Source organism: Herpailurus yagouaroundi, unplaced genomic scaffold (assembly GCF_014898765.1).
Source record: "Herpailurus yagouaroundi ecotype Mexico unplaced genomic scaffold, PumYag 192, whole genome shotgun sequence".
Classification (NCBI taxonomy): domain Eukaryota; kingdom Metazoa; phylum Chordata; class Mammalia; order Carnivora; family Felidae; genus Herpailurus; species Herpailurus yagouaroundi.
In genome coordinates this window covers 21,121,080-21,145,518 of record NW_024412423.1, presented here as the reverse complement: position 1 = coordinate 21,145,518, position 24,439 = coordinate 21,121,080, and the positions used below count along the sequence as shown (strand labels likewise).

The 24,439-nt window shown below is 49.0% G+C and overlaps 1 protein-coding gene across 2 annotated transcripts in view; it reads left to right on the top strand.

The window, feature by feature from the left end:
• The first annotated feature begins 7,365 nt into the window (after positions 1-7,365).
• The window catches only part of VDAC1 (voltage dependent anion channel 1), a 28,600-nt gene continuing 11,526 nt past the window's right edge, over positions 7,366-24,439 (top strand). The window contains exons 1-5 of one of the 2 annotated variants that reach the window (XM_040444480.1): positions 7,366-7,466; positions 18,448-18,520; positions 19,015-19,064; positions 20,208-20,360; positions 20,445-20,497. In XM_040444480.1, coding sequence (XP_040300414.1) covers positions 18,454-18,520; positions 19,015-19,064; positions 20,208-20,360; positions 20,445-20,497 — 323 coding nt within the window. In that variant the 5' untranslated portion in view covers positions 7,366-7,466; positions 18,448-18,453. Of the gene's footprint in view, positions 7,467-7,564; positions 7,691-18,447; positions 18,521-19,014; positions 19,065-20,207; positions 20,361-20,444; positions 20,498-24,439 lie in introns of those variants that run through there. The other variant, XM_040444481.1, reaches the window with a different exon arrangement.

Here is a 24,439-nt window from a genome sequence, read left to right as displayed (position 1 = left end):
CTGATACTGTGTGACTCAAAGCCCCCACCCTAAATCACATTGTTACTTTATCTAGTAGCTGGTCCACACCCTAAATCACATTGTTACTTTATCCTGTGTGGCCAGCCCTCACCCTATCTGGCATGACGTTGCAAGGGCTCAGAGATTATTTTCCAGAAGCTAAGGACAAGTTCCAGATCTCTCTTTGTTTTTTTTTTTTTTTTTAAGTTTTTTTTTTTTCAACGTTTATTTATTTTTGGGACAGAGAGAGACAGAGCATGAACGGGCGAGGGGCAGAGAGAGAGGGAGACACAGAATCGGAAACAGGCTCCAGGCTCTGAGCCATCAGCCCAGAGCCCGACGTGGGGCTCGAACTCACGGACCGCGAGATCGTGACCTGGCTGAAGTCGGACGCTTAACCGACTGCGCCACCCAAGCACCCCTCCAGATCTCTCTTTGGATGAGGTGTGGTTCAATTATTTTTTCTTTTTTCTTTCTTTTTTTTTTTTTTTTTACATTTATTTATTTATTTTGAGAAAGAGAGATAAAGCACAAGTAGGGGAGGGGCAGGGAGAAACGGAGAGAGAGAATCCCAAGCAGGGATCCAGGGCTCTAACCCATGAACTGTGAGATCATAACCTGCTTAACTGCCTGAGCCACCCAGGCACCCCTGGTTAAATTCTTTATTACAAAGGCAGACTAAACAGCCCCCAGCCCACAACAAGGCTGTCATCCCATTCTTCCTGGATGATTGACATCTCACAGGCACGATTCCTAGCTGTCTGGACAGTAGGACTGAGAATAGCTGTCCCCGAAGTGTGCCCCCTGCATAGAGGTGAGAGCAAGCCACTTCAAGTCAGTTACCTCCTTTACTCTGTGTGCCACTCACCATCTATTTAGAAATTTGTTTACTCCCCATTTACTGAACACCTGCTACGTGAACAGCATTCTAAGGAGGGAGACACAGAATAAAGAGCAAACCCATGGTTAAATAATTTTAAAGTGTGCTCATGCTATAAAATAAACAAAGGACTGATCTCAGAATACAGACAGAGAGGAGAAAAGAATCTGCTTTTTAACTGCAAAGCAGGAAAAGGTAGCTTTGAGCAGGTCCCATGTAAGCTGAGAATGAGAAAGGAACCAGCTGTGGGAAAAGCCAGCAGAAGGAGCATGTCTGGTGCAGGGCAGTGGACCTCAGCTGCCAGCTGATGCCCCCACACAGATTGTGAAAGGCACCTGGAAGCAGAAACATAGTTGCTTCCTTGTGGCTGACAACAGTGTTGTCAGGACCCAGGGCTTCATGAGCTGTGTGGAGACAGGACCTCAGTCCCACACATCCCCTTGGCCTGTGCTGGTGCAGTGTGTAGGCCACATGACTCAACATGGCAGCCTTGGACAGACAACATCTGGAAGCAACACCCCTGGGCAGTCCTACCAGGTTGGTACCAGGTACAGGCCATTTTAATTCCATCTGACTTCGTCCACATTTCAAATAATATTTTGCCTGTTAGCAGAGGCCATGGTGCAGAAATTGGGAAATTCTTCATCAAGTCCCAGATCCTTGAGCAGCGTGTGCGAGTTAAGGGCAAGAAGCGTTTCTATTTCTGTCTTCAGGGCAAACTGCATGCATCCATTTACTGGTGGCCTCCAGAAAAGGGGTTCCCTGTTCCTTGCAATAAAAGGGGATCCTACGTGATTTTTCTCCTGGCTTTCTTCATCTTTTGTGGGACCCAGTATACACTGAGCACCGGGGAAACTCTTGCCTTCTTTTAGCTTAGCAGTCTCTGGTAGGATTCCAGCCCAAGTCAATTGTACTTAGCACCGTGAAACCCACCTACCCACACCCACACCCATGTGCACATGAGCACACATTGATGTCCCTTTCAGGGGTCTTTATAAGTACCAGAGTTGGACCTGGATTGAGGCCCAGGTTTGCCATACAATAATAGTAGATTCAGATTCCAAATCACAGGTAGTTTTGTACGGCAGGCAGGGTTCCCTGCCTGTTTTCATGATTGAGTTCAATTTGTTTACCACAGTGCTTAAAAGTCGGAGCTTAGTGGGTGCCTGGGTGGCTCAGTCAGTTGAGCATCTGACTTCAGCTCAGGTCATGGTCTCGCAGTTGCTGAATTCGAGCCCCACATGGGACTCGCTGCTGTCAGCCTGTCAGCCTGTCAGCCTGTCAGCACGGAGCCCGCTGCAACTCTTCTGTCCCCATCTCTCTGCCCCTTCCCCCATATGTGCTCTTTCAAAAATATAAACATTTAAAAAGAAAGCTATTTTAAAAAGATGGAACTCAGAGAAAATTAAAAAAAAACAACAACAAAAAACAAACACCCACCACTTAGAAACTTGCCATTTATTGTGGACTGCATGCTTGTGTCTTCCCCCAAAGTCAAATGTTGAAATCGTACCCCCGCCCCCCTCCAACAGGATGGTGTTAGGGGGCAGGGCCTTTGGGAGGTCATTAGGGTTAGATGGGGCCTCCATGTTGTGAATAATGCCCTTATAAAAGGAGGTGGGGTCTCCCTGCCTCTCCCTCTCTCTCTTTCCTCCTTCAAAGGAAGGCCCCGTGAGGACATAGCCCGGAGGCGGGGCTGTCAGCAAGAGCCCGACCATGCTGGCACCCTGGTCTCAGACTTGTAGCCTCCAGACGGTGAGAAACTAATGCCTGTTGTTTAAGCCCCCCAGTCTGTGGTTTTCTGTTACAGCATTCTGAGCTAAGACACCCTTCTAACAAATCATTTACAGTATCGTCTCCTAGAGGTTTGTGCACTAGTTTCCTCAGGTATTATAAAAACCATAGACTTAGTGGCTTAAAACAATTTAGATTTATTATTTTACAGTTCGGGAGGTCAGAAGTCCAAAATTAGTCTCAATGGGCAAAAGTTCAGGTGTCCGCAAGGGCTGGTTCCTTCTAGAAGTTTTTGAGGGGAGAGTCTGTTTCCTTGTCTTTTTCAGCTTCTGGAGGCTTCTTGTATCACGTAGCTCATGGCCCATTCTGCCGCCTTCAAAGTCAGGAGTGAAGCATCTTCCAATCTTCCTCTCCAGTCTCTGCTTCTGTTGTTATATCACCTTCTCTTGCTCTGAGTCTCTTGCCTTCCTTCATAACACCCTTGTGATTACATTGGGCCCACCTGGATAGTCTAGGTTAATGTCTCCATTTCAAGACCCTTGACATAATCACATCTGTTAAGTTCCTTCTGACAAGCAAGGTAACATATTTATAGGTTCAGGTGATTAGGATGTGGACATCTTTGGGGGGGGTCATTATTCTGATAATGAAATTCTGATAATGAAAAACAGTCTACCACTGTTTATCTCTACAGTTTTTTTTTCTTAATGTTTACTAATTTTTGAGAGAGAGAGAGAGGAAGAATGAGCTGGGGAGGGGTAGAGAGAGAGAGGGAGACACAGAATCTGAAGCAGGCTCTGGGCTCTGAGCTGTCAGCACAGAGCCCAATGTAGGGCTCAAACCCACAAACCATGAGATCATGACCTGAACTGAAGTTGGATGCTTAACTGACTGAGCCACCCAGGTGCCTCTCTACATTTTTAAAAAAATGTTTATTTATTTCTGAGAGAGTGCATTTGGGGGAGAGGCAGAGGGATCTGAAATGGGCTCTGTGATGACAGCAGCAAGCAGTCCGATGTGGGGCTCAAACCCATGAACCTCAAGATCACGACCTGAATTACTCAGGCTCCCCTGTCTCTACAGTTTTTAATGTTGTGGTTGCAGTAATAGTAATACATGATTGCCTTCAATTAGCATTGTAACAGAAATATTTCCCCACAGGAAGTCTTTGTAACCTTCTTTCCTCAAGGCTGTGAATAATCCGTAGAGGGTATAAGCTTCAATTTGCTCAAGCTAGAAACGAGGCTGTATTCCATTCTGGGCTGCAACACATCTTCCTGAAGCTGGTATTCCCAATACTTGGGATTGCTTTAACATAGGTTCCCAGGAACAGATCAAAGGAGTGGGTTTATGATTCTTATTCCATATTGTCTAATTGCTTTCCAGGATTGTATCAGTTTATACTACCTCTCCTAATCAACCTCATTTGGCCTATTTTAAAAAAAATTTTTGATTTTATTTATTTTGAGAGAGAGAGAGAGAGAGAGCGAGCCAGGGAGGGGCAGAGAGAGACAGGGAGAGAGAGAGAATCCCAAGCAGGCTCTGCACTGTCAGCACTGAGTCTGATGCAGGGCTTGAACTCACGAACTGGGAGATCATGACCTGAGCTGAAATCAAGAGTTGGACGCTTAACCAATTGAGCCACAAGGCACCCTGTTTTTGTTTGTTTGTTTGTTTATTTATTTATTTTGAGAGAAAGTGTGCAAGTGGGCGAGAGGCAGAGAGAGAAGGAGAGAATCCCAAGCAAGCCCCTCGCTGACAGTGCAGAGTCTCATGAGGGTCCTGAACCCACGAGCCATGAGATCATGACCTGAGCCAAAACCAAGAGTTGGACGTTCAACCAATTAAGTCACCCAGGTGTCCTCTCATTTGGCTTTCTTATTTATTTATGAATTTACTTATTTATTTTCTGAATGCTTATTTTTGAGAAAAAGAGAGAGCAAGCGTGAGCGAGCAGAGGAGGGTCAGAGGAAGAAGGAGACACGGAATTCGAAGCAGGTTCCAGGCTCTGAGCTGTCAACACAGAGCCTGATGTGGGGCTCAAACCCACAAACTGTGAGATCATGACTTGAACCGAAGTCCACTTAACTGAGCCACCCAGGCGTCCTCCCCTCATTTGACTTTCTTAAGAAAAAGTTATCTCATTTTATAGTAAAGGTGTTATATCTCATTACAGAATATGTGGGAAATACAGAAAGGGGCAAAGGAAAAAAAATACTCATAATTTCATACAATGATTTTTTTAAGGTTTATTTATTTATTGTTAGTAATCTGTATACCCAACACAGGGCTTGAACTCACAACGCTGAGATCAAGAGTCACATAGTCCCATAAATTGAAACATAACTTTCACTAATGCTTAATAAATCTTTCCAATATTTCTCTCTCTGTGTACGTATATATAATTTTTAAAAACCATGGATATTATGTTGGAACATCTTGGAACTGTTTTAGATCTAGGTCACCTTATGTTTCTGGATATGCAGGAGAAAAAAATTTTTATTGGGATGTTCTCAGAATCTAGTCTATGTCTGTCTTTTGTGGGCTGGCTTCATTCTTAGGGCAGGTCTGCCTTTCAAAAGGCCCAGGAAGTCTGACCCGGGTCTTTGGTCCATCCCTATGAGTGCAGTGCTTTGACTGATCCAAGAAAGTCCCTGGAGTGGAGTCAGCTCCATCAAAGCTTATGGACTGACAGGAGGAGGGAAAAGTGGTTATTACCCCCAAAGAAAAACTGTTAGACCTGACCTGGGTGTATTCATAATTGCAAGAGAGGACCTGATTAGCCAATCAGTCTTGGGTCAGGTGCCCACCCCCAGCCCAAAGCCCTGGAAGACAGAGTGGAGGTGGGGCTGGGGGTGGGGGTGCTAAGCCTGGCATAACAGGCTGCCTTGTACAGCTCTTCTGTTGGGGCTATGGTGGGGAGGGTCAACAGTAGGGCCTGATTCCATGTCCCACCAGATTCCTTCACTGTTTCCTGTGTGCTTACTCCTTTTGCCTCCCATTTTAGACTTGCCACAACTCTCTGAAGTTGCAGCTGAGCGGTTAGGTCTGTTGCCCAGAGTCACACAGCCAGTGACTCAAATGGCACTCAGGTGATTAATCTGAAAGCAGCCAGGAGGGGAGCCCCAGAAGGGGCAGGTGGGGGATGGGGGTTGAGGGTCCTGAAAGGGGGTTTGGCAAGGAGGTGCTGGAGGGGAGCGAGCACCTTGGACATTTGGGCCAAGCATCACATCTGGACTTCACTGACCCAGGGCAAGACTCCTAGCTCATGTGCGGTTTCTGGAGCCCCATCTTCCCGCAGAGCCATCTGGCTCTGCCCTGCCTCGCTGAGGATCTGCCCTCCCAAACTCTGCTTTACCGCACTCATGGATGACTCACTGGCTTTCCTTGCCCCACACTCTCCCGGAGTGTGCTGAGGCCTTTGTGTGCAAGAGTGGGAATGACCAGGTTGAAGAGCTCCGAGTTCCCAGTTGGCCATGGAGCAGCTCAGGGGGCCGGGGGAGAGTTCTAGCATCCGTCCTCCACGCTAAATGAGCTCAAGGGGTTTAGCTGTGCCTGCTCACATTGCCAGTTAGACTAGGGACCTCTACAGAGCCCAGTGCGCCTTGTCTGCAACCCCCCCACCCTCCCGCCCAAGCGCCCCTCTTCCTCAACATCCCGCCCCCACTGGAACAGGTGCCCTTTCCTATTTAAGCTGCCATCTCTTTCCAGCAGCCTGTCCTGACTGCCTCTGCCCACGCCCCAGTTGCCTACTCCTTGAATTTGTGCTACGTCTGATTGGGAGCTAGTGTCCCGATTTTGTAGCCCTGCGCCTCCTCCACGGGGCCCCTAGACGCCTCACGTCTGTTGGCTGTGGCGAAAGAGGTGCAGAAGCTTCATCCAGCCACGAATTGTTTAATACCTGGGGACACTCAGTGGTAATTCTTGGTGAAGGAAACCACCCACTTAAGGCCTAACGCGGAGACGACACACGCTTTCACCGAGCTCCGCGGGGAGGCAGGCCCCGGGTTCCCCCAGGGGCCCTCCACTGGCCGGAACCTGCGTCACGTCTGCGCGCTGTCAGACCCAGCAGGGGACATTCTGGCAATACGCAATTTACTTTTTTCACTTCTCAAATGCTCCGAAAATGGCTACTAGCTAGCTGCTTCGCTGCAGGGGAAAACTGCTAATGTGGAGCGCAAACTCCGCGCACAGGGGAGTTTTCCCAGCGCTTCGCCCACGGCGGCCGCAAGGTTCCGGCGAGCCTGGAGAGGCGCGAGGAAGTGCCGGGGGCGCGGGAAACACTGGGTTGGGAGCCCAGGGCCGGGAGCGGGGGAGGGGGGGTGGTGACAGTCGTGGCTGCTCCGCAGTGTCCGCGGCGCCTCCAGCGCCCAGTCCCTCCCACCTTCCTCTCCAGGGACCGCCCCCGGGGGCTCGGAGCCCGATTTAACAACCCGCGCGGGCTTTGCCGAGGTGGGGGTTCCGGGGATCAACTGGTCGAACCGGGCTAGGTCCTGGTCCGGCACCGCACGCCACATCATCTCTTGGGGGTGGGCCGTTGTCTCCCAGCCCCGACAACCGGTTGGGGGCCCAGGATCCCGTGCGTCTTCCATTAGCGCAGGAGGCCCCGGGCCACGGCTAAGAGAACCGGAAGCCCCCCCCCCCCCCCCAACGCGGGCTTCAACCTGGCGCGTTTCCAGCCAAAACTGGCTCCCGTGGGCGGCTGGCACGCGTGTCCCCGCGCACGCACACATCTTGTACACGTCAGCCCCACGCCTCCCCGGCCCCGTGTCCGGGCGCACGCAGCACCCACGCGTGCCCGCACACGCCCGCGGGCACACGCGTCCGCGGTGGGCACTGAGGTCGCAGGAAGGTAATGGTTCTGGCCTGGAGCTGGTTGGGGACCCGGGCCCAGGCCTGGGCGGTGTCCGGGGCGGGCCCAGGGGCGGAGCTCGCCAGGCCGGGCGCGCAGGGTCGGGGCGGGTCCGCGCCGCCGCCGTCCGCGCTGTCCCGCCCTCGGCCCCGCCGCTGCTCTCCGTTCCTCGCGGTGCAGCCCCCGCGGTAGCAGCCGCCGAGCCCGTCGCCACCGCCCCCGAGGTAGGCGCTGCGGACATGGGCCCGCGATCTGCCGGCGCCTGGGGTCGCGGGCCCTGCCCTGGGGAGCTGAGCAGGAGGTGGGGGGAGGAGCGGGCGTGGGCGAGGGGTTGAGGACCGGGCCCCAGTGGCGGAGCGGGAGCTCCCCGCGCAGAGCAGGCCGCACAGGCGGGCGGCAAGCGGGCCGGGGCGCGGGAGCGGGAGGCCGGACATCCCGGGGCGCCTGCGGCTGGGACTCGATCCTTCGGGGACCTGCGGGCGGAAGGGCACGGGCCGCCGCGTGAAGGCCTGGCCGGCTGCAGGTCTAGGTGACCTTTCCCGGCGGCGCCCTCTGGCCCTCGATCCCGCCAGCGCGGGTCGGGCGGGGAACCGCCTGCCCCCACACTCACCGGGCTGGGCGCACGGATCTGTGCGGGCCACGCTGTCGCCGCCGGCATGAGTTCCTGTGACGACCGCGGTCCCTCGCTCCCAGCCCCACACGCCCTGTCCGGCCTGTCTGGTCCACGCCCGGAGAAGCTGGCGCCCGGCGCTGTTCCGCGCGTGCCAGCTCCCTACCGGGCGGAACGAGAGGCTGAGAGTCGACTTAGGCCGCAGGAGCCTGTGCAGTAGGCTCGGCCTTGGGAAAGGACGCCCTGCGGGGAGCGGATGTGGCCTCCTTGGCCTTAGGAGAGATCCTGGTTCGGTTGCTCATTCATTCACCGAGTGCGTCTGTGCCTTCACGAAACTGGTTGGAGCCCTTGGATTTCAGGGCTGCAATCCTAGTGACTTGCCCAAGGTCACACAGCCGGGGCGATACGAAGCCTAAGTTTTCTCATCTGTACAATAGGAGCAATTGTAGCTCTCCTTGTAGCGGCCGTTCATCTTTGGGAAGAATGATATGAGTTGATTAACGCCAAACCTTCAGTAGAAACCTTGACACTTGAGGCTTTTGGGGAGGATTTAGCCCATCCTCTGTAGACCATTCTACTCCACTTGGTGTTCTGGAAAGCGTTTAATAAATACAGCCCCTGTTATTTTAAACGTTATTACTAAACACTTGTGTGCCAGGCATTGAGTAACTTCCATGATCATTAATGAAAAATTCTTGAAGTTTATGGACAAGGTCAGGTTGAAGTAGGAAGTGCGTGCAGACCTGAGGGAAGGTTTCACCTGAGGTCTCCATCACCCTGACCAGCCTTACCTCCGCAGAGGAGGTAGAGAATGGGCCCCTACTTTGCCTAATGTGCTGTTGGCAAGGCCAGGGCAGGCTGCCCAGGGCTTGCCTTGTTTCTCCACCCCAGCTCTGGAATGAGTTCTACAGGGTTAGGCTTAAGCCCTTTGCAGCTTTGTTTTCATTGCCTGGGGTGGTGCCATTTGGCACACAGTAGGTACTTGAGAAGGGTCTGTGGGGGTAAATGTGCTCTTCCTTTTTATCCAAGAGTCAACTTACCCTTACTGATAGGAGGATAGTTGTGGTTTTTGTTTTTTTGTTTTTTGTTTTTTTACCATTGCAGCATATGTCTTCTAGTAGTTGCTCATTAAGTATTTGTGAAGTTATTGAATGGGCATATGTAGTGGCTGCAGCCCCGGACCATATTCTCTTGATCTTGGACATCCTTTCTTAGGGACACACACATCTATCACACTCACTTCCAGAAAATAGTCTTGCTTAGCAGAGGGTCACGTCTGTTTAAAGAGCTCCTGCGGAAAGTACAGCCCTAGAGCACTGAGACGCAAAACTGTTTCCCAATTTGACATAACTGCTTTAAACGTGCTATCTTCATTCTGTGACTTTCCAGGTCCTGTGGGAAAGTTGTAGAACTGGTGTTTCTGGGCCTGCAGGGGAGGGCGACCAGGGTGAATGGGATTCTCCTAAGTGCTTTTCCCTTCTCTGATGGTGGGTGGTGGGTGGGTCGATAACTTCTGCTGGAGTTGTTCTGAATAAAATGCTTGACCTTGGGGAGGGGGGTACTGCTCTCAGTTGATTGCTTAGTTTTATTTGTATATTTTTATTCTATTGGGTAGAGGCAAGGGCTGTCTGTAGACACAAACACAGGGGCTCCGGGAGACCATATAGTGAGGAGTTGCCTGTGGGCTGCTGGTCCTGCTGGACCCTGGGCAGATGTGGACAGTAACCTTCAAGCTGGTGGTAATGAGGGACATTGACACCCCCCCCCCCCCCATCTTTACTGATGAGATGCTCCCAAGGCACTGAAGTTCACTTTGCCCTTGATGGAATTTTAATGGCCTGACATCGTTGTTGGTGGTGACTGGGGGAGATGTGTGTGTGTGTGTGTGTGTGTGTGTGTGTGTGTGTGTGAGAGAGAGAGAGAGAGAGAGAGAGAGAGAGAGAGAGAGCCAGCCCAAACCTGCAGACAGCCCCTCAGGGAACTCAGAGAGTCTGTGGCCTTGGGCTTCCCACAGACTCCTCTGGTATCCACTGAGGGAAAGTGAGCAATGGGGTCCTCTGCTGGGCCTGGGCACAATCCTCCATTTTACTGCTTGCTGTCAGGGAGGTGAGGGTGAGTGGGCTTCTAAGCCCTTTATCCAGAACTGTCCTGGAAACAGTCCTGGGGAGCAGATTGAGCTCACAACACAGCTCTGACAAGAGCCACAGGATTGAGTACAGGTCAACTCACTGTCTTGTTCCTCATTGTCTCCTTTATAAAAGTGTGACCATCATCATCATCGTCACAGTCAGTCTTCATTGGGGTCCTGCTCAGCACCCTTCTGCGGGGGCTTAACGTATGTGTGACGTTGAATCTACCATCCTGCAAACCCTGGGAGAGAGGCACTCTTGTTCATGGGTCGGGAGGCTGGAGCCCAGAGTTGGGATTCGGGACCTGGTCTGGCTAGTTCTAGTGGTGGTAATTCCACACTGAAGTTGCCACGGCCAGGGGCCATTGCCACCAGCTAATAGATGTGGACGCATCTGAAAGGTCGAATTTGCTGTTCAGAGGGGAACTGTTCTTTCACGCTGAGCAGAGTGAACGTGTGTATGGCTGTGTGTAGGCTGCCTGGCAGTGGATTGTAATCAGTGGAGTCACTCCTCCTTGTTGCAAGGACAGTGACACTGGGTGTCTATCAGGAGAAAGGTCAGTTTTTACTGGGATGAGGTAGGAGACATTCTTCCACGACTTACCTGGACAATATTCAGCTCAAGAGTACCTCGTGGTCAGGGAGGACTCTGGACCTTGTGGTTGAGGGTGGCCTTTTGATAACCTGCACAGCAGCGGTAATTATACTAAGAAATCTATAAAATGTAAACCTGTAATAAAATCCTCTCTCTGGTCATTGTGTACTTACCACGTACCAGTCACTGTATTAAGTATTTCATATTAGCAGTCCTCACGGTGATGCTGAGACAGATACTCTTTCCCCATATTCGAGCTGAAGAAACGTGAGATGCATACACATTGTGACTTGCCCTGGGTCCCATATCTGGAGAGTCGTGGAGTGGTATTGGAACTCAGGGCTGCTTGACTCTCAAATCTACTTGCCCAAGCACTGTCTATTTAAACCCCACTGGGTCAAGCCAGGCAGCAAGGTTCCAGGAAATGTGAGGTGTCTGAGGTCAGACAGGAGCCCTGGGTGCACCTGGGACCCAGACCTTGCCATGCTGCCTGCCAGCCCAGGCTTTTCTTCCCTTGATGGGTGGGTGGGCCTGCAGGCTGCCCCCAAGTCAGTTACATTCCCTTGCGGCTTCTTATGGAAGGCTGTGCTGGTGGTGGCCTAGCTCCCAGAGTGTTTTAAAATAGAAGCAATGCCTAGGAAGCCGGGCTCCCCGGTGTGAGCCTCTCGTGGAGTAGGAGGGGAGGGCAGTTGTACTGGGAGCACGGACTTGCTTCAGAGCACAGGTCACCGGCTTTGCCAGCATCCGGTAGACATAACCAGGGGCTGCCTTTTCCGTGAGATAGGGATAGGGGTGTGAGGAGGCTTCTGATGGTGTTGGCTTGATATATTGGTTTTCAGAGCTGGGCTAACCTCCTGCTGGGGAAGTTGCTTTTCCTGGTCCCCAGAGTTAGGGGGAGGTGCTTTTGTTCTAATCCCTGGCTGGTCTGGTGCTCCTCCTATGTGCTGGCCCAGTTCTGCTCAGACAAACCACCTCAAATGATGTTAGAGAAACAGCAGAACCAAAGGCTTTCCTACAATTTTCCCTTTCTAAGGGAAATCCAGGATGGTCATGGTGATGGTGATGGTGGTGAAGGTGACTGCCCTGTTGGTCAGGGGCGTTGCACGAATCAGTTGCACACTTACATGGGGTGATAAAAGAAAACATAATGAAGGGGCCATTTGCAAAGGTGTGAGCAGAGTGTGGAGCTCCTTGGCAGGAGCTGTGGCCTTGGAAAGCAGTCACTGCCCACCTGAGGCCCAGCAGGGAGGGAGCTTGGGAAATGAGTACTCCAGCCTCTCTCTCCCATCTTCTGCTGGTGCCTCCTGTTGGCCAAAACCAACGATACATAGCCTTTGATAGCAGTCCATAGTGATCAGCTCTTGGGTCACAAAGCAGGATGGAGGAGAAAAATGGATCTGAAGGGACAGAGAATATCCAGAATAATGGACTGTGATTAGCACTGCCATTTATGGAGCCCTCACCGTGTGCCAGATACTCCTACGTGCTCTGCCTACCTAACTTACTTAATCTTTGCAGTAGTTCTGGTAGAAAGGCACTAGTGTTAGCCCCATTTTATAGGTGAGCAAAATGAGACCCTGGGAGTGTAAGTTATCAGTGGCTTGTCCAAAGTTACACAGCTAGTAAAGGCTGGTGCTGGTAAATCCTCTGCCAGGCTCATAGCTCCTTCTCATAGTCACTGTGCCTTGCTGCCTGGGCACCCAGTTGGGCTGTGACATGCCGTGGCAGGGTGGTTCCTGGTGTTTGCATCCTAGTGCTGTTGTACCCTTGCCCTTGAAGATGGTGTCTCTTAATCCATTAGGTGTCACCTTGCTCACAAGACTGAGTCTTGGGAACTTAAGGCCACCCTGCTCCCTGTGTCCCCCACCGCAGTGGTTGTTAGCTCTTTGAGGGTACCACGGCTCCTGTGCCAGGATTCTACCTCTGCCGACAGAAGCGCTGTCCTGCCTGTTTCTTAGGCTACGAAAGGCTAAGGGGGGGGAAGGAGGCTTTTGAACAAGTGCTTCAGGCCGTTCTCATGCACATTAAAGTTAGGGAGCCCTGCCCTACTTCTGCCTCCTGGGCAGGGTGGCCAGAGCCACAGGTGGTCATCTGGGGGTAGAATGTTCCCCCTGCAGGCCCTGCCTGTTAACCCTGCCATCTCAGTGTAGTTGGACTCTGTTCTTGGAACCCGGATAGATACTTCCCGCGTGGCCTTTTCCTTCTGGCACCTCTATTGCAGCAGTCTTTTAGAATGTGGCTTATTGTGGCATCGGGAAGGCAGCGTAGCTCAGTTTCAGACACGTTGGTTGGGTTTTTAAATTTTAGGTCCTTAAAAAAGTTATCAGTATGTACAAACAACTTTAATAAAGTGGAATAAGAAATGAAAATCCTATTTTAACTCTCCTCCTTTCCTAAACCCCCCTCGTTTCCAGAAGCAGCTTCCAGTCAGCCACAATGTACAGATGGGCTTGTAGCCTTCCTACATGCTTTCCCATCATTCACAAATGTGTGAGCGCATAAATGTGTATGTGAAAGGGTTTTCCTCTAATCATGCAGAATTATACATTTTCTGTGACTTGCTTTGTGCATTGAACTACAGTTGGCCCTTGAGCACTGTGGGGGTTAGGGGTGCTTACTCCCCATGCAGTTGAAAATCCTTCTCTAATTTTTGACTCTCTCCCAATTTAACTACTACTGTTCACCTCAAGTTTTATTGATATTATACAGTCAATTAACACATATTTTGTATGTTATATATACATATATATTATATATTGTATTCTTACAATAGAGTAAGCTAGGTAAAAATATTACTGCTTTTGAAAAGAACTCTTAAAAAATATTTTTTTTTTATTTTTATTAAAAAAAATTTTTTTTTCAACATTTATTTATTTTTGGGACAGAGAGAGACAGAGCATGAACGGGGGAGGGGCAGAGAGAGAGGGAGACACAGAACTGGAAACAGGCTCCAGGCTCTGAGCCATCAGCCCAGAGCCCGACGCGGGGCTCGAACTCACGGACCGCGAGATTGTGACCTGGCTGAAGTCGGACGCTTAACCGACTGCGCCACCCAGGCGCCCCTTAAAAATTTTTTTTTAATGTTTATTTATTTTTGAGAGACAGAGAGCATGAGCAGGGGAGAGGCAGAAAGGAGAGAGACACAGAATCCGAAGCAGGCTCCAGGCTTCGAGCTGTCAGCACAGAGCTTGATGCAGGACTTGAACTCACAAACTGTGAGATCATGACCTGAACTGAACCTGGACGCTTAACTGACTGAGTCACCCAGGCGCCCCTAGAGAAAAAATACTATTAACGAAATCATAAGGAAGAGAAAATACATTTACAGTATTGTATTTATTGAAAAAGATCCAACATATAAGTAGACTTGCGAAGTTCAAATCTGTGTTTTTCAAGGGTCAGCCATATGTCAAAGATAGCTTTCTATGGCACCTTGCATAAATCCACCTCATTCTTTTTGATTACCACATGGTGCTCTTTAGTTTTTGTAAGTACCTTAATCTTCATTCATTTCCCCATTGGTGGACATTTAGATTTCTTCTGGCTTGTGTTACAGAACTAATGCTGCAGTGAGCATCCTTGTGTGCTCCTCTCTGGGGACCTTGGCTGGGTTCCTAGCAGTCGAATTGTCTCTAGGTTAATGCATGCCCACTTACGCATTGGCCAGTAGTTGTCTCCAAAGGGGCTGTCCTATGCTGGCGTGAACAGGGGTGACCATTTTCCACACCAACAGTGGATATTTTCATTTGCATTTTTGCTGATTTGTTTGTTGAGGGAGCCTTTCAAACACAGGTGTGTCATTCACTCTACAGTGGCTCCCTGAGGCCCTTAAAGTCCACACCTTGTTCTGAGGTAGTAAGTGGCCCTGCTCCCTTCTGAAGCCCGCTGGTCTCCTCAGCCTGAGTTGAGTTCTCCTTAGGCCAAGGCGGGTGGAGAGGGTACTAGTTGTGGCTGTCTCCACCCCCCCATTCCTGGTGGTGCTGCAGCCTCCCTGTAGAGGGCGCTCCTGCTGCTTGGTTACATCGCCATTTGCTTAGATTCTTGTCAGATACTGAGTTTCTTTTTTTTTTCCTTCTACTATAAACATACTTTCATGCTCCTTGCACATTTTCTCATTAAACAGACCTTTATATTGAATACCTGCTACTTGCCAGGGCTTGTCATCTTTGACACATAGCTTTTTACATATTTTGGATAAATTTATGCATGACAGGCTCCGGGCTGCTTTGAGTTCAAGGGTGTGAGTTGGGGGTAGGTGTGCACTTGTGGGTGTGGTGGGGGCGCTGGAAGCAGAGCAGCTGTCACTGACAGGCAACTGATGAGTTAAGGAAGATATGTCCCCCCAAGGTGGAGGTTATGTAAGTGTTATGCAGACTGTTCTGGGCGATATACTATCTCTCCCCTCTGAGTTTCCAGTATGGGCTGGATTTTCATTCCTCGGCTGGAGTGGAGCTTGCATAATCTGTTCAAGGTCAGCCAGCGAATGGTTGGGTAGGTAGGCGAACAGGCAGTGGAGGGAAACAAGGGACGCCTGTCTCCCACTGTGACTTACTGATCCTTCTCAAAGTCATCAGTGACTGTGGGAAGGTCTGCTCAGTCCAGTCCTGTCCGTCCCTCATGTTCCACTTCTCCTTGGGAACCATGCTCGCAGGCTCTGCATTGAAGCCTTCACCCAGGCCGGCTTCTGATTCCCATCTGTCCACGGCTGGCTGCTTTCCTGTGTCAAAGTGCCCCGCCTCACGCTCGGACTCTAGAGGCTGGGCTTCTGAAGGCACATGGGGTGGATGCCACCAAGACAGATGGTGAGCGATTTGGAGCGATTTGGAGCTGATCTAGGCGGAGGTAGGGGCCAGGGGGTCAGGGTTCAGCCTTAGAATCAGCACAGGCAGCGTGTTAAATGAGAAAGCAGGATGCTGAGGTCTCTTTCACACCCCCTGGTCCCGGCCTGAGAAAACATGAATGGAAATCATTTCTACAAGAAGATGATTTTTGCAGCGGGTGCTGAGAACTGTGTAAAAATGGGCATTTTCTAGGCGCTGTTGGCAGTTGTAAGAAAGCGGAGCTTTTCAGAGGCGCACTGCCTCAGGCCTTGCCACAGTCCTGTCAGATAAATGCAGGAGGCGACTGGGTGGGGAAAGAGAAGACTGCAGCAAAAACCTAGGGGAAGCTACAGTTGCACAGCAGGTGTGGGCCTGTGGTGAAGGGAGCATCTTGGCTTCTGGGTGGGTGTTTCCTCAGGTCCAGGAGTGGGTTTGGCTCCGCTCAGCTGGGGGATCCTGTGCATCTTCCCTGCCAGGTGCCGAGCTGGAGCCGCAAGGAGAACCTGGCCTCATCCAAGCTCCCTCTGCCCTCCTAGCTCCCTTGTGTTTGGATGGTAATCTCCTTAGTGGCCATGTATTTTAGGGTGATGTTTGTCGGTGGTGGAGTGTTTTTTGACAGGTGGTTTTGCTGGTTCTTTTTTGGGGGGATTAGTGATGAGTGAGAGCATTTGGGGAACATTAAATGATGAGTGATCTGCTTTTCCCTGATGCGAAAGCTGTTCGTGTCTGGTGAGGTGGGTCCTAGAGCCACAGCAGAGGGTACTTTTTGGAACGCCCTGGCCCCTGAGGTACAGGGAGGTCTTGGCTGACCCAGAGAGGTTGCCACTGTACTGCTCTTTCCTCACCCTCGGGCTGAGTTTGCAGTCCAGCTGGGGAAGGGCAGCGCTGAAGAGGGGTGCTCAGTCCACTGATACCTGTTTGCACTGGTGGCCGTAGAGAATGTTCTGGATCTTTTGCTGAGATGTTCTGCAAGTTTCCTTGGAGCTCCATCACCTCAGCCTTTGACGCAGGTTTGCGGAGGGGCCAGGGCCATCTGTGGCTGAGACATATCCACGCCTTACGCTGGGGGTATTCTGCATGACCTGGTGGATGGTTTCTTTGGCTGTCCCTGGGGTGGATGTGCCTGTGAGGTTCGCTTGGGGTGGAAGGGGGACAAGTCGAGGGGGGGGGTCCCCAGACTTGAAACAGCCATTGGGGACAGCCTGAAATGGATCTTCCCCCATGCTCTTTGTGCCCTGATCCTAATGTGGACTGAGCTGTCCATGGTTCCAACCTGATCACGTGCAAGAGATAACAAGAGCAACAAAGAGGATCGTAAACAGCTCGCTGGGCTGCTCCACTCTGCTCTGACAAAAAAGTGAATGGAGGCAGAATTAGCAGAACCTCTGAAAAAAGTACCATAGGACCTGGACCACAATTTTATTACTTCAAGTGGTGGAAGTTTGTCGTTGTTTGTTTTATAGCGTACTCATTGCTTTTGTGGGCTCCTTGCAGCATCTAGGATGTTAAAGCTTATGTCAGGAATGCAGCTTCCTGTGGTGATGCTGTTCGCCCTGGGACCGATTGAACTATTTTTCTTAACCGACGGAGCCATCCAGGCGCCCTGATTGAGACATTTTTCATTGGGTTCCCACTTACCAGGAACATGCCTTGCAGGTGTTTGCTTGTGTGAGTGCATATGTTGGTGACTTCAGGTGGGATATATGCAGGCTCAGTTTGGAAATTTAGGTATACTGTATTTTAAAAATTAATGGAACCATCCTTGGGTTAATTGGATTCCTGCTAATTAGGGCTGATAATTTGGGAAATGGAGAAGATGCAGATCATGGTGCTTTCTCATGACTCCTTTCCTCCTGGATGGAGCACACTGTGTGTGTGTGTGTGTGTGTGTGTGTGTGTGTGTGTGTGTGCATGCGCGTGTGTGCTCGCGCTGTCCTGGATTAGGATTTTAATTCTGTGTATGTAATGCGTCAGAATACAGTCTCTCAGGGACACAGTGTGGCCTTAGGGAAAGGACTCTGAATTACTTGCCTTCCTTGAACCCTGAGGTGTTTAATAAATGCTTGTTGACTTAGTGGTATGCAACAATTTCAAGTAGTACTTTAAAAAATAAAGTCACATTGCAGCTCAATAAATGTTTGTTTGAATTAATTTTTTTTGGCAGGGCGAGGGGATGTGGTTATATCTCCTTCCATGTGAAGAGTTGCCTAATTGTTAGGTTTTACTGTATTCTCTGTGAGGAATCTGATACTCAAAAAAAATGGGGTCCCCTGAAATACAAAGTTTTTTGAAAAGTTGCATTTATTCTGGCACATAGTAGGTACTCTGTAAGTATTTTGTTGGAATGGATGAAATCAGAACCATATGGAAAATAGGATGGCCTGAAAAGCTCTGATTTCTATTCAGTACACTGAATGCCATAGCAGCCGACATTTTGTAAGAAGATATGTTTTATGGGCAAGAGTCCTGCGATTCAGTAAAGTAGCTGGCTCGTGGGAATTTGTCTTTGACAGTTAATTCATTCAGCAAATGTTTACCGACTGCTGCTATATTCTGCACTTGTGCTCAGTCCTGGGGGTGCTAAGGAAGAAGAGGTCTAAAGGCAGGCTGGTCTGCTGTCGACAGAACTTACCTGGGTGTCTCCACCTCTCGACATGAGGAGGCACGAGAGAGCAAGGCTTCTCTGTGCACACCTGGGAGAATAAAGTGCCTGGGACTCTGTGCTGATGATTTTTATTGGTGGTTAATTATAGCTAATAATTTTTATTGATGGAAAACTAATTTCCCTAATTACTGATGCGTGTCTTCTGGTGATTCTTTTATTGTAGCAGAAGATGGCTGTGCCTCCCACGTATGCTGATCTTGGCAAATGTGCCAGGGATGTCTTCACCAAGGGTTATGGTGAGTGTTTCGGAGCTAATGGGCTGGGTTGGCATGTTTGGGATTTTACCCATCACAGTTCGGGAGACCTGGGTGGGTCAACTCTCAGAACTTTGATGTCGGGGGGAAAAAAGACAAGCCTACTATGCCTAATAAAGCAGTGTTGGTTTGTACACCTGGTAAGGGCAGGCTTACGAATCGCTGCAGACAAGCGGACGCCCTGGTTTCCTCTCCCACAGGTGGGAGCAGCTCTGTGTGTGCCGTGGTCATGGAGTGCAATTTCTAAGTGTTGCCCATCCTTAGGCCTGTGCTCACACTGTCCCGTACCTTTCCCTGTCATTCTGCTGGGAGCGCACAGCCACTGTTCGGTAGCCAAAGTTCCACACGTAGGCAGGCAGCAGTGGAGACAGGCACCCTGCACACTCACGCCATCTTGAAACAGGAGAAGGGAGGCAGAGATGCTGCGCTCGAGCTAGTTATTTAGCCTATTAACAGTTCCCATGTTCTTTCTTTAGGATTTGGCTTAATCAAACTCGATTTGAAGACAAAATCTGAGAATGGACTGGTAAGTTGTCTGATCGACATGGTGCATGGGGGTTTATCGTAGATCAGTGGAGAGGATGACTACCGTGTCCTGGGTGGCAGAGTCCAATGAAAGGACCTTTTCTTTTTATAAATTAAAATTTTTTATTTTTTTGAGAGAGAGAGAGAGTGCGCACATAAGTCGGGAAGGGGCAGAGGGAGAGAGGAGAGAATGTTAAACAGTCTCTATGCTCAGCAAGGAGCCTGATATGGGGCTCAATGTCACGGCTGTGAGATCATGACCTGAGCTCAAATCAAGAGTTGGACGCTTAACTGACTGAGCCCCCCAGGTGCCCTGAAAGGACCTTTTTGATTGTGGCAGTTTGTGGTTGTCACATTCATCGCATCCTGTATCGGATGGGTGGTCCAGGGGCATGCTGCTGATAGGTCCCTAGTTTAGCAGCTGTTAATACTCACTGAGTTAATAAACTCTTTTATTTTTCCTTGTTTCTTTTTAAATTTTTTTTTTTAACGTTTATTCATTTTTGAGACAGAGCATGAACAGGAGAGGGGCAGAGAGAGAGAGGGAGACACAGAATCAGAAGCAGGCTCCAGGCTCTGAGCCATCAACCCAGAGCCCAACATGGGGCTCAAACCCACGGACCGTGAGATCATGACCTGAGCCGAAGTCGGATGCTCAACCGACTGAGCCACCCAGGCGCCCCTCCTTGTTTCTTTTTAAAATTGAGCTGTTTTCAATGCCACCTGATTATCAAAAAAAAAAAAAAAAAAAAAAAAATTAATAATCCCTTTTAGACTGTGTGTGTGAGGATTGTTGGGAGGAGGATGTTTTGGGGTTGATGTACTCCAGTGTCATCTTGAGCTCAGCGGTTTTGGTCTGTATTTGGCTGGAAGTATTGTGGAAGCGGGATTGTCTTCCTGTCCAGACTGATGTATTACCAGGGCGGAAGGAAGCTGTCTCCTGACAGAGAATTCCCCATAAGAGTCTTTTAACTAACAGGGCTCTTTAATCCCATCCGTATTTAAATATTGAATTGAATTGTGGAAGTAGCCTTTGCCTCCACACATTCAGGTCTCACCTTTTGCATAGAGGAAAGTCCGTTCCATTTAGGATGCTTCAGTGGAGCCCTGGGGAACAGGCCGTGACTCTCTCTCTGCTTTACAGGAATTTACGAGCTCAGGTTCTGCCAACACTGAGACCACCAAAGTGACGGGCAGTCTGGAAACCAAGTACAGATGGACTGAATACGGTCTGACGTTTACGGAGAAATGGAACACTGACAACACATTAGGCACAGAGATTACTGTGGAGGATCAGGTAATGGTGGTCACTGCGAAGAGACATGGTTTTATTCTGCTGCCCTGCCTTTGACTAAACCTGGCACGTTTCTTTTCTGTTCAGCTTGCACGTGGACTGAAGCTGACCTTTGATTCATCCTTCTCACCAAACACAGGGTAAGAATCTCACGTGTTTTCTTAGCAAGGACGTTTAACAGTGTTTTTTCTGTTTGTTTTTTAAATTTTTTTTTTTTTTTTTTAATTTATTTTTGGGACAGAGAGAGACAGAGCATGAATGGGGGAGGGGCAGAGAGAGAGGGAGACACAGAATCGGAAACAGGCTCCAGGCTCCGAGCCATCAGCCCAGAGCCCGACGCGGGGCTCGAACTCACAGACCGTGAGATCGTGACCTGGCTGAAGTCGGACGCTTAACCGACTGCGCCACCCAGGCGCCCCTTAAATTTTTTTTTAATGTTTTATTTGTTTTTGAGACAGGGAGAGACAGAGCATGAACGGGGGAGGGTCAGAGAGAGAGGGAGACACAGAATCTGAAACAGGCTCTGAGCGCTCAGCACAGAGCCCGACGTGGGGCTCGAACCCACGGACCGAGAGATCATGACCTGAGCCGAAGTCGGATGCTCAACCGACTGAGCCACTCAGGCGCCCCTTAAATTTTTTAATGTTTATTTTTGAGAGAGAGAGAGAGAGAGAGAGAGAGCGTACATGAGCATGGGAGGGGCAGAGAGAGAGGGAGACACAGAATCCAAATCAGGTTCCAGGCTCTGAGCAGCACAGAGCCTGACGTGGGGCTCAAAATCATGAACTGTGAGATCATGACCTGAGCCAAAGTTGGACGCTTAACCGACTGAGCCACCCAGGCACCCCTAACATTGTTTTATAGTGAGATTCTGTGCTGCGTGTTGTGGCCATCCTGGCTTCATCTGTGGAGGGCTACAGGATTTGTGTGGTCCAGTGATGCTGTGTTTCATGTGAGTGAGGCTGCTGGGAATGTAAGCGGCCAAGGCTGTAGGCAGCCGGCGATGTTGGGAAGCAGTGTCTGAGCGATCATTGTTGCCAGCCCCAGTTTTCAGGCTGGCAGGGTCCTTTCCCCAGTTTTCTACATAGGAGCACTGAGAGAGGATGGGTTTTAAGTGCAATGTGGCTCCTGAGGCTGCACTTTTTGCCCCATGTCCCCCAGCCACAAACCAATTATGCTTCACTGTTATTGGGCTCATCAGGAGGCAAGACCGTGTGTTGGTTGCCTTAGCCCCTGGTGCTGTTCAAAGTGACTAGATGGGACATATGTTGCACAAATAGCATGTCGGTTTCCCTTACATCCTACACCCAGCTTCTCCTAATGTTAACATCTTACATAACTATGATGTAATTATCAGAACCAGGAAATTTATATGGCTGTCATACAGTTAACTAATCTGTTGTCCTACTGATGTCTTAGTTCTGGCCCATGACCCATTTCAGGATACTAGATTGCATTTAGTCCTCAAATCTCTTTGGTCTCCTCTAATCTAGAACGTAGTCTTTCTTTGTCTTTCATGACCTGGACACTGTTAAAAAAGATTGATGAATTATTTTGTACAATCCTTCAGTTTGGATTTGTCTGATGTTTCCTCATGGTCAAACTCAGGTTATGCATTTTTATTATGTTATGTTATATTATTGTTATATTATTTATTTTATTATCTTATAACACTTCTGTTATACAGCCACAGAAGTGATGTTGGGTCTGTCTTGTGCATGATATCAGGATGTATATGTCAGTATTCTTTACTGGTGATACTAACTTTGATCACTTGATTAAAGTGGTCTTTGCCAGGTTTCTCTATGAAGTTACTTTTCTCTTTGTAAATGGGTATGTCGGGAGATACTGTGAGACTATGTAAATATTCTGTTTCTTACTTTTTGAAAAACAAAATTAGTATCCATAGTGATTCTTGCCTGCAACTAGTATGTTTGTAAAGATTTTCTCTTCCCATCATGCCTTCTGCATTTATTAATTGGGATTCTACTCTAAGGAGGAGCTCTTCCTTCTCCATTTATTTATTGAATCATTTATTTATATTGATATGGATCCACAGACATTTATTTTATTCTGTGGGTTATAACCTATTACCACAATATATTTGATTACTCATTTGTTTCAGATATGGCCATTTGGCGTGTCTCCAAGTGTGCTTTTGATAACCCCTGTCACTTCTTTTGAGCTCTACTTCGGAAGATAGAGCAGGCTCATCTTCTGCTCTAGTCCTGCCATCAGGCATTTCTGCAAGGAGCTTCAGTTCCTTTTATTGAAGAATGGCATATAGAAACCAAGATTGTGGGCACAGTGTGTCCGCATTGCTCCTAGGTATTTGAGGCAGGTTTTGATGGTTTATGGAGATTGGAAGTGAAAGCTGGCTTTCCAAACCTACTGAGGCGGATAGCCTGGGAAAGCACTGTGGCTTCTGAAGGAGCTGAGCGTAGACCACATAAGGATGAGGCTGCAAACTCCTCTAGGGACCAGCCCCCACATTGAGTACCTACCACAGAAAAACCAGATCGTTAACTCGATATCAGAGTTATGCCTCTCTCAGGTGCTTGTCAAGTTCGTGCTATTGTTTAAGTAGCTTAAAAAAAAAAAAAATCCCAGTAATACTTGAAAGAGGGAAAACTCCAAAGACGTGGAGTGTTGCATTAGAGCAGAAGCCTGGAGAGAAACCTGAGTCACTGCCCGAGCACTGCCTATTCTCTGGGGACTTTGTGCTCCTGGCCAGAATTCATTGAGACAGGGTAAGGAGGCACCATGTAAATGGTCTGGGATGGCTGGTCCACACCACTGGTCAGAGGCCCTGCCACAAGCAGCACGCTTTGGTCAGCAGCAGCTTTTTACCCAGTGGTTATAAGATGCCTGATTTTTACAGTGCTGGTCTCCCTCCCTTCCTAAATGTCAGCCTCCGAGCAGCTGCCTTTCATCAATCACCCCACTAGCATGGTGCCAGTTGGATAAGCCAAAACCCAGGTTGCTTCCTCCAAAGGGTAGGCAGACCAGAAGAGGTTTATTTTATTTTGAGAGAAAGAGAGAGAGAGAGCACGCATGAGCAGAGGAGGGGCAGGGAGAGACAGGGAGAGAGAGAATCCCAAGCAGGCTCTGTACTGTCAGCTTGGAGCTCTACATAGGGCTTGATCTGACAAACCATGAGATCATGACACCAGGTGCCCCTATTTTGAGTTTTTCTTATTGACAGATAATTTGTTTGGTTGTTATTCCTTTCCTTCAAAGCTTGTGAACATGTACCAAAGCAACTTGAACAAAAGTTGTAAGCATCATTGTCACTTGTGAAGGGTGTTGGCTTTATTTTCAACCATGACCTCGGAAAGTCTTATCTCCTTGATGACTTGGAATGTTTAACCTTAAGTTTTTTGTTATAGAAAATTTCAAACATACTAAAGACTAGTATATTAAACACTCATCAGGGGGGCGCCTGGGTAGCTCATTTAAGCCTCCGACTTCAGTTCAGGTCATGATCTCGCGGTCCTTGGGTTCAAGCGCTGCCTTGAGCTCTGTGCTGACAGCTCAGAGCGCGGAGCCTGGTTTGAATTCTGTGTCTCCCTCTCTCTCTGCCTCTCCCCTGTTTGCTCTCTGTCTCTCTCTCTGTCTCTCTCTCAAAAATAAACATTAAAAAAAAAAATAAACCTTCATCATGTTACCATCACCCAGCTTTAATAATTATCAACCCATAGCTAATTATGTTTTATTTATGCACTCACAATCAGTCTCTTCCACCCTCAGATTATTTTGAATAACAGTTATTGCATAATTTCATCTGTAAATGTTTTAATATATATCTTAAAAAAATTTTTTTTAATGTTTATTTATTATTGAGAGACAGAGAGAGAGACAGAGCATGAGCATGGGAGGGGCAGAGACAGGATAAGACACAGAATCCAAAGCAGGCTCCAGGCTCTGAACTGTCAGCACAGAGCCCAACACGGGGCTCGAACTCACAAACTGTGAGATCATGATCTGAGCTGAAGTCGGACACTTAACTGATTGAGCCACCCAGGCGCCACAATATGTATCTTTAAATGATGATTTTTTTTTTTTTTTTTTTTTTTTTTTTT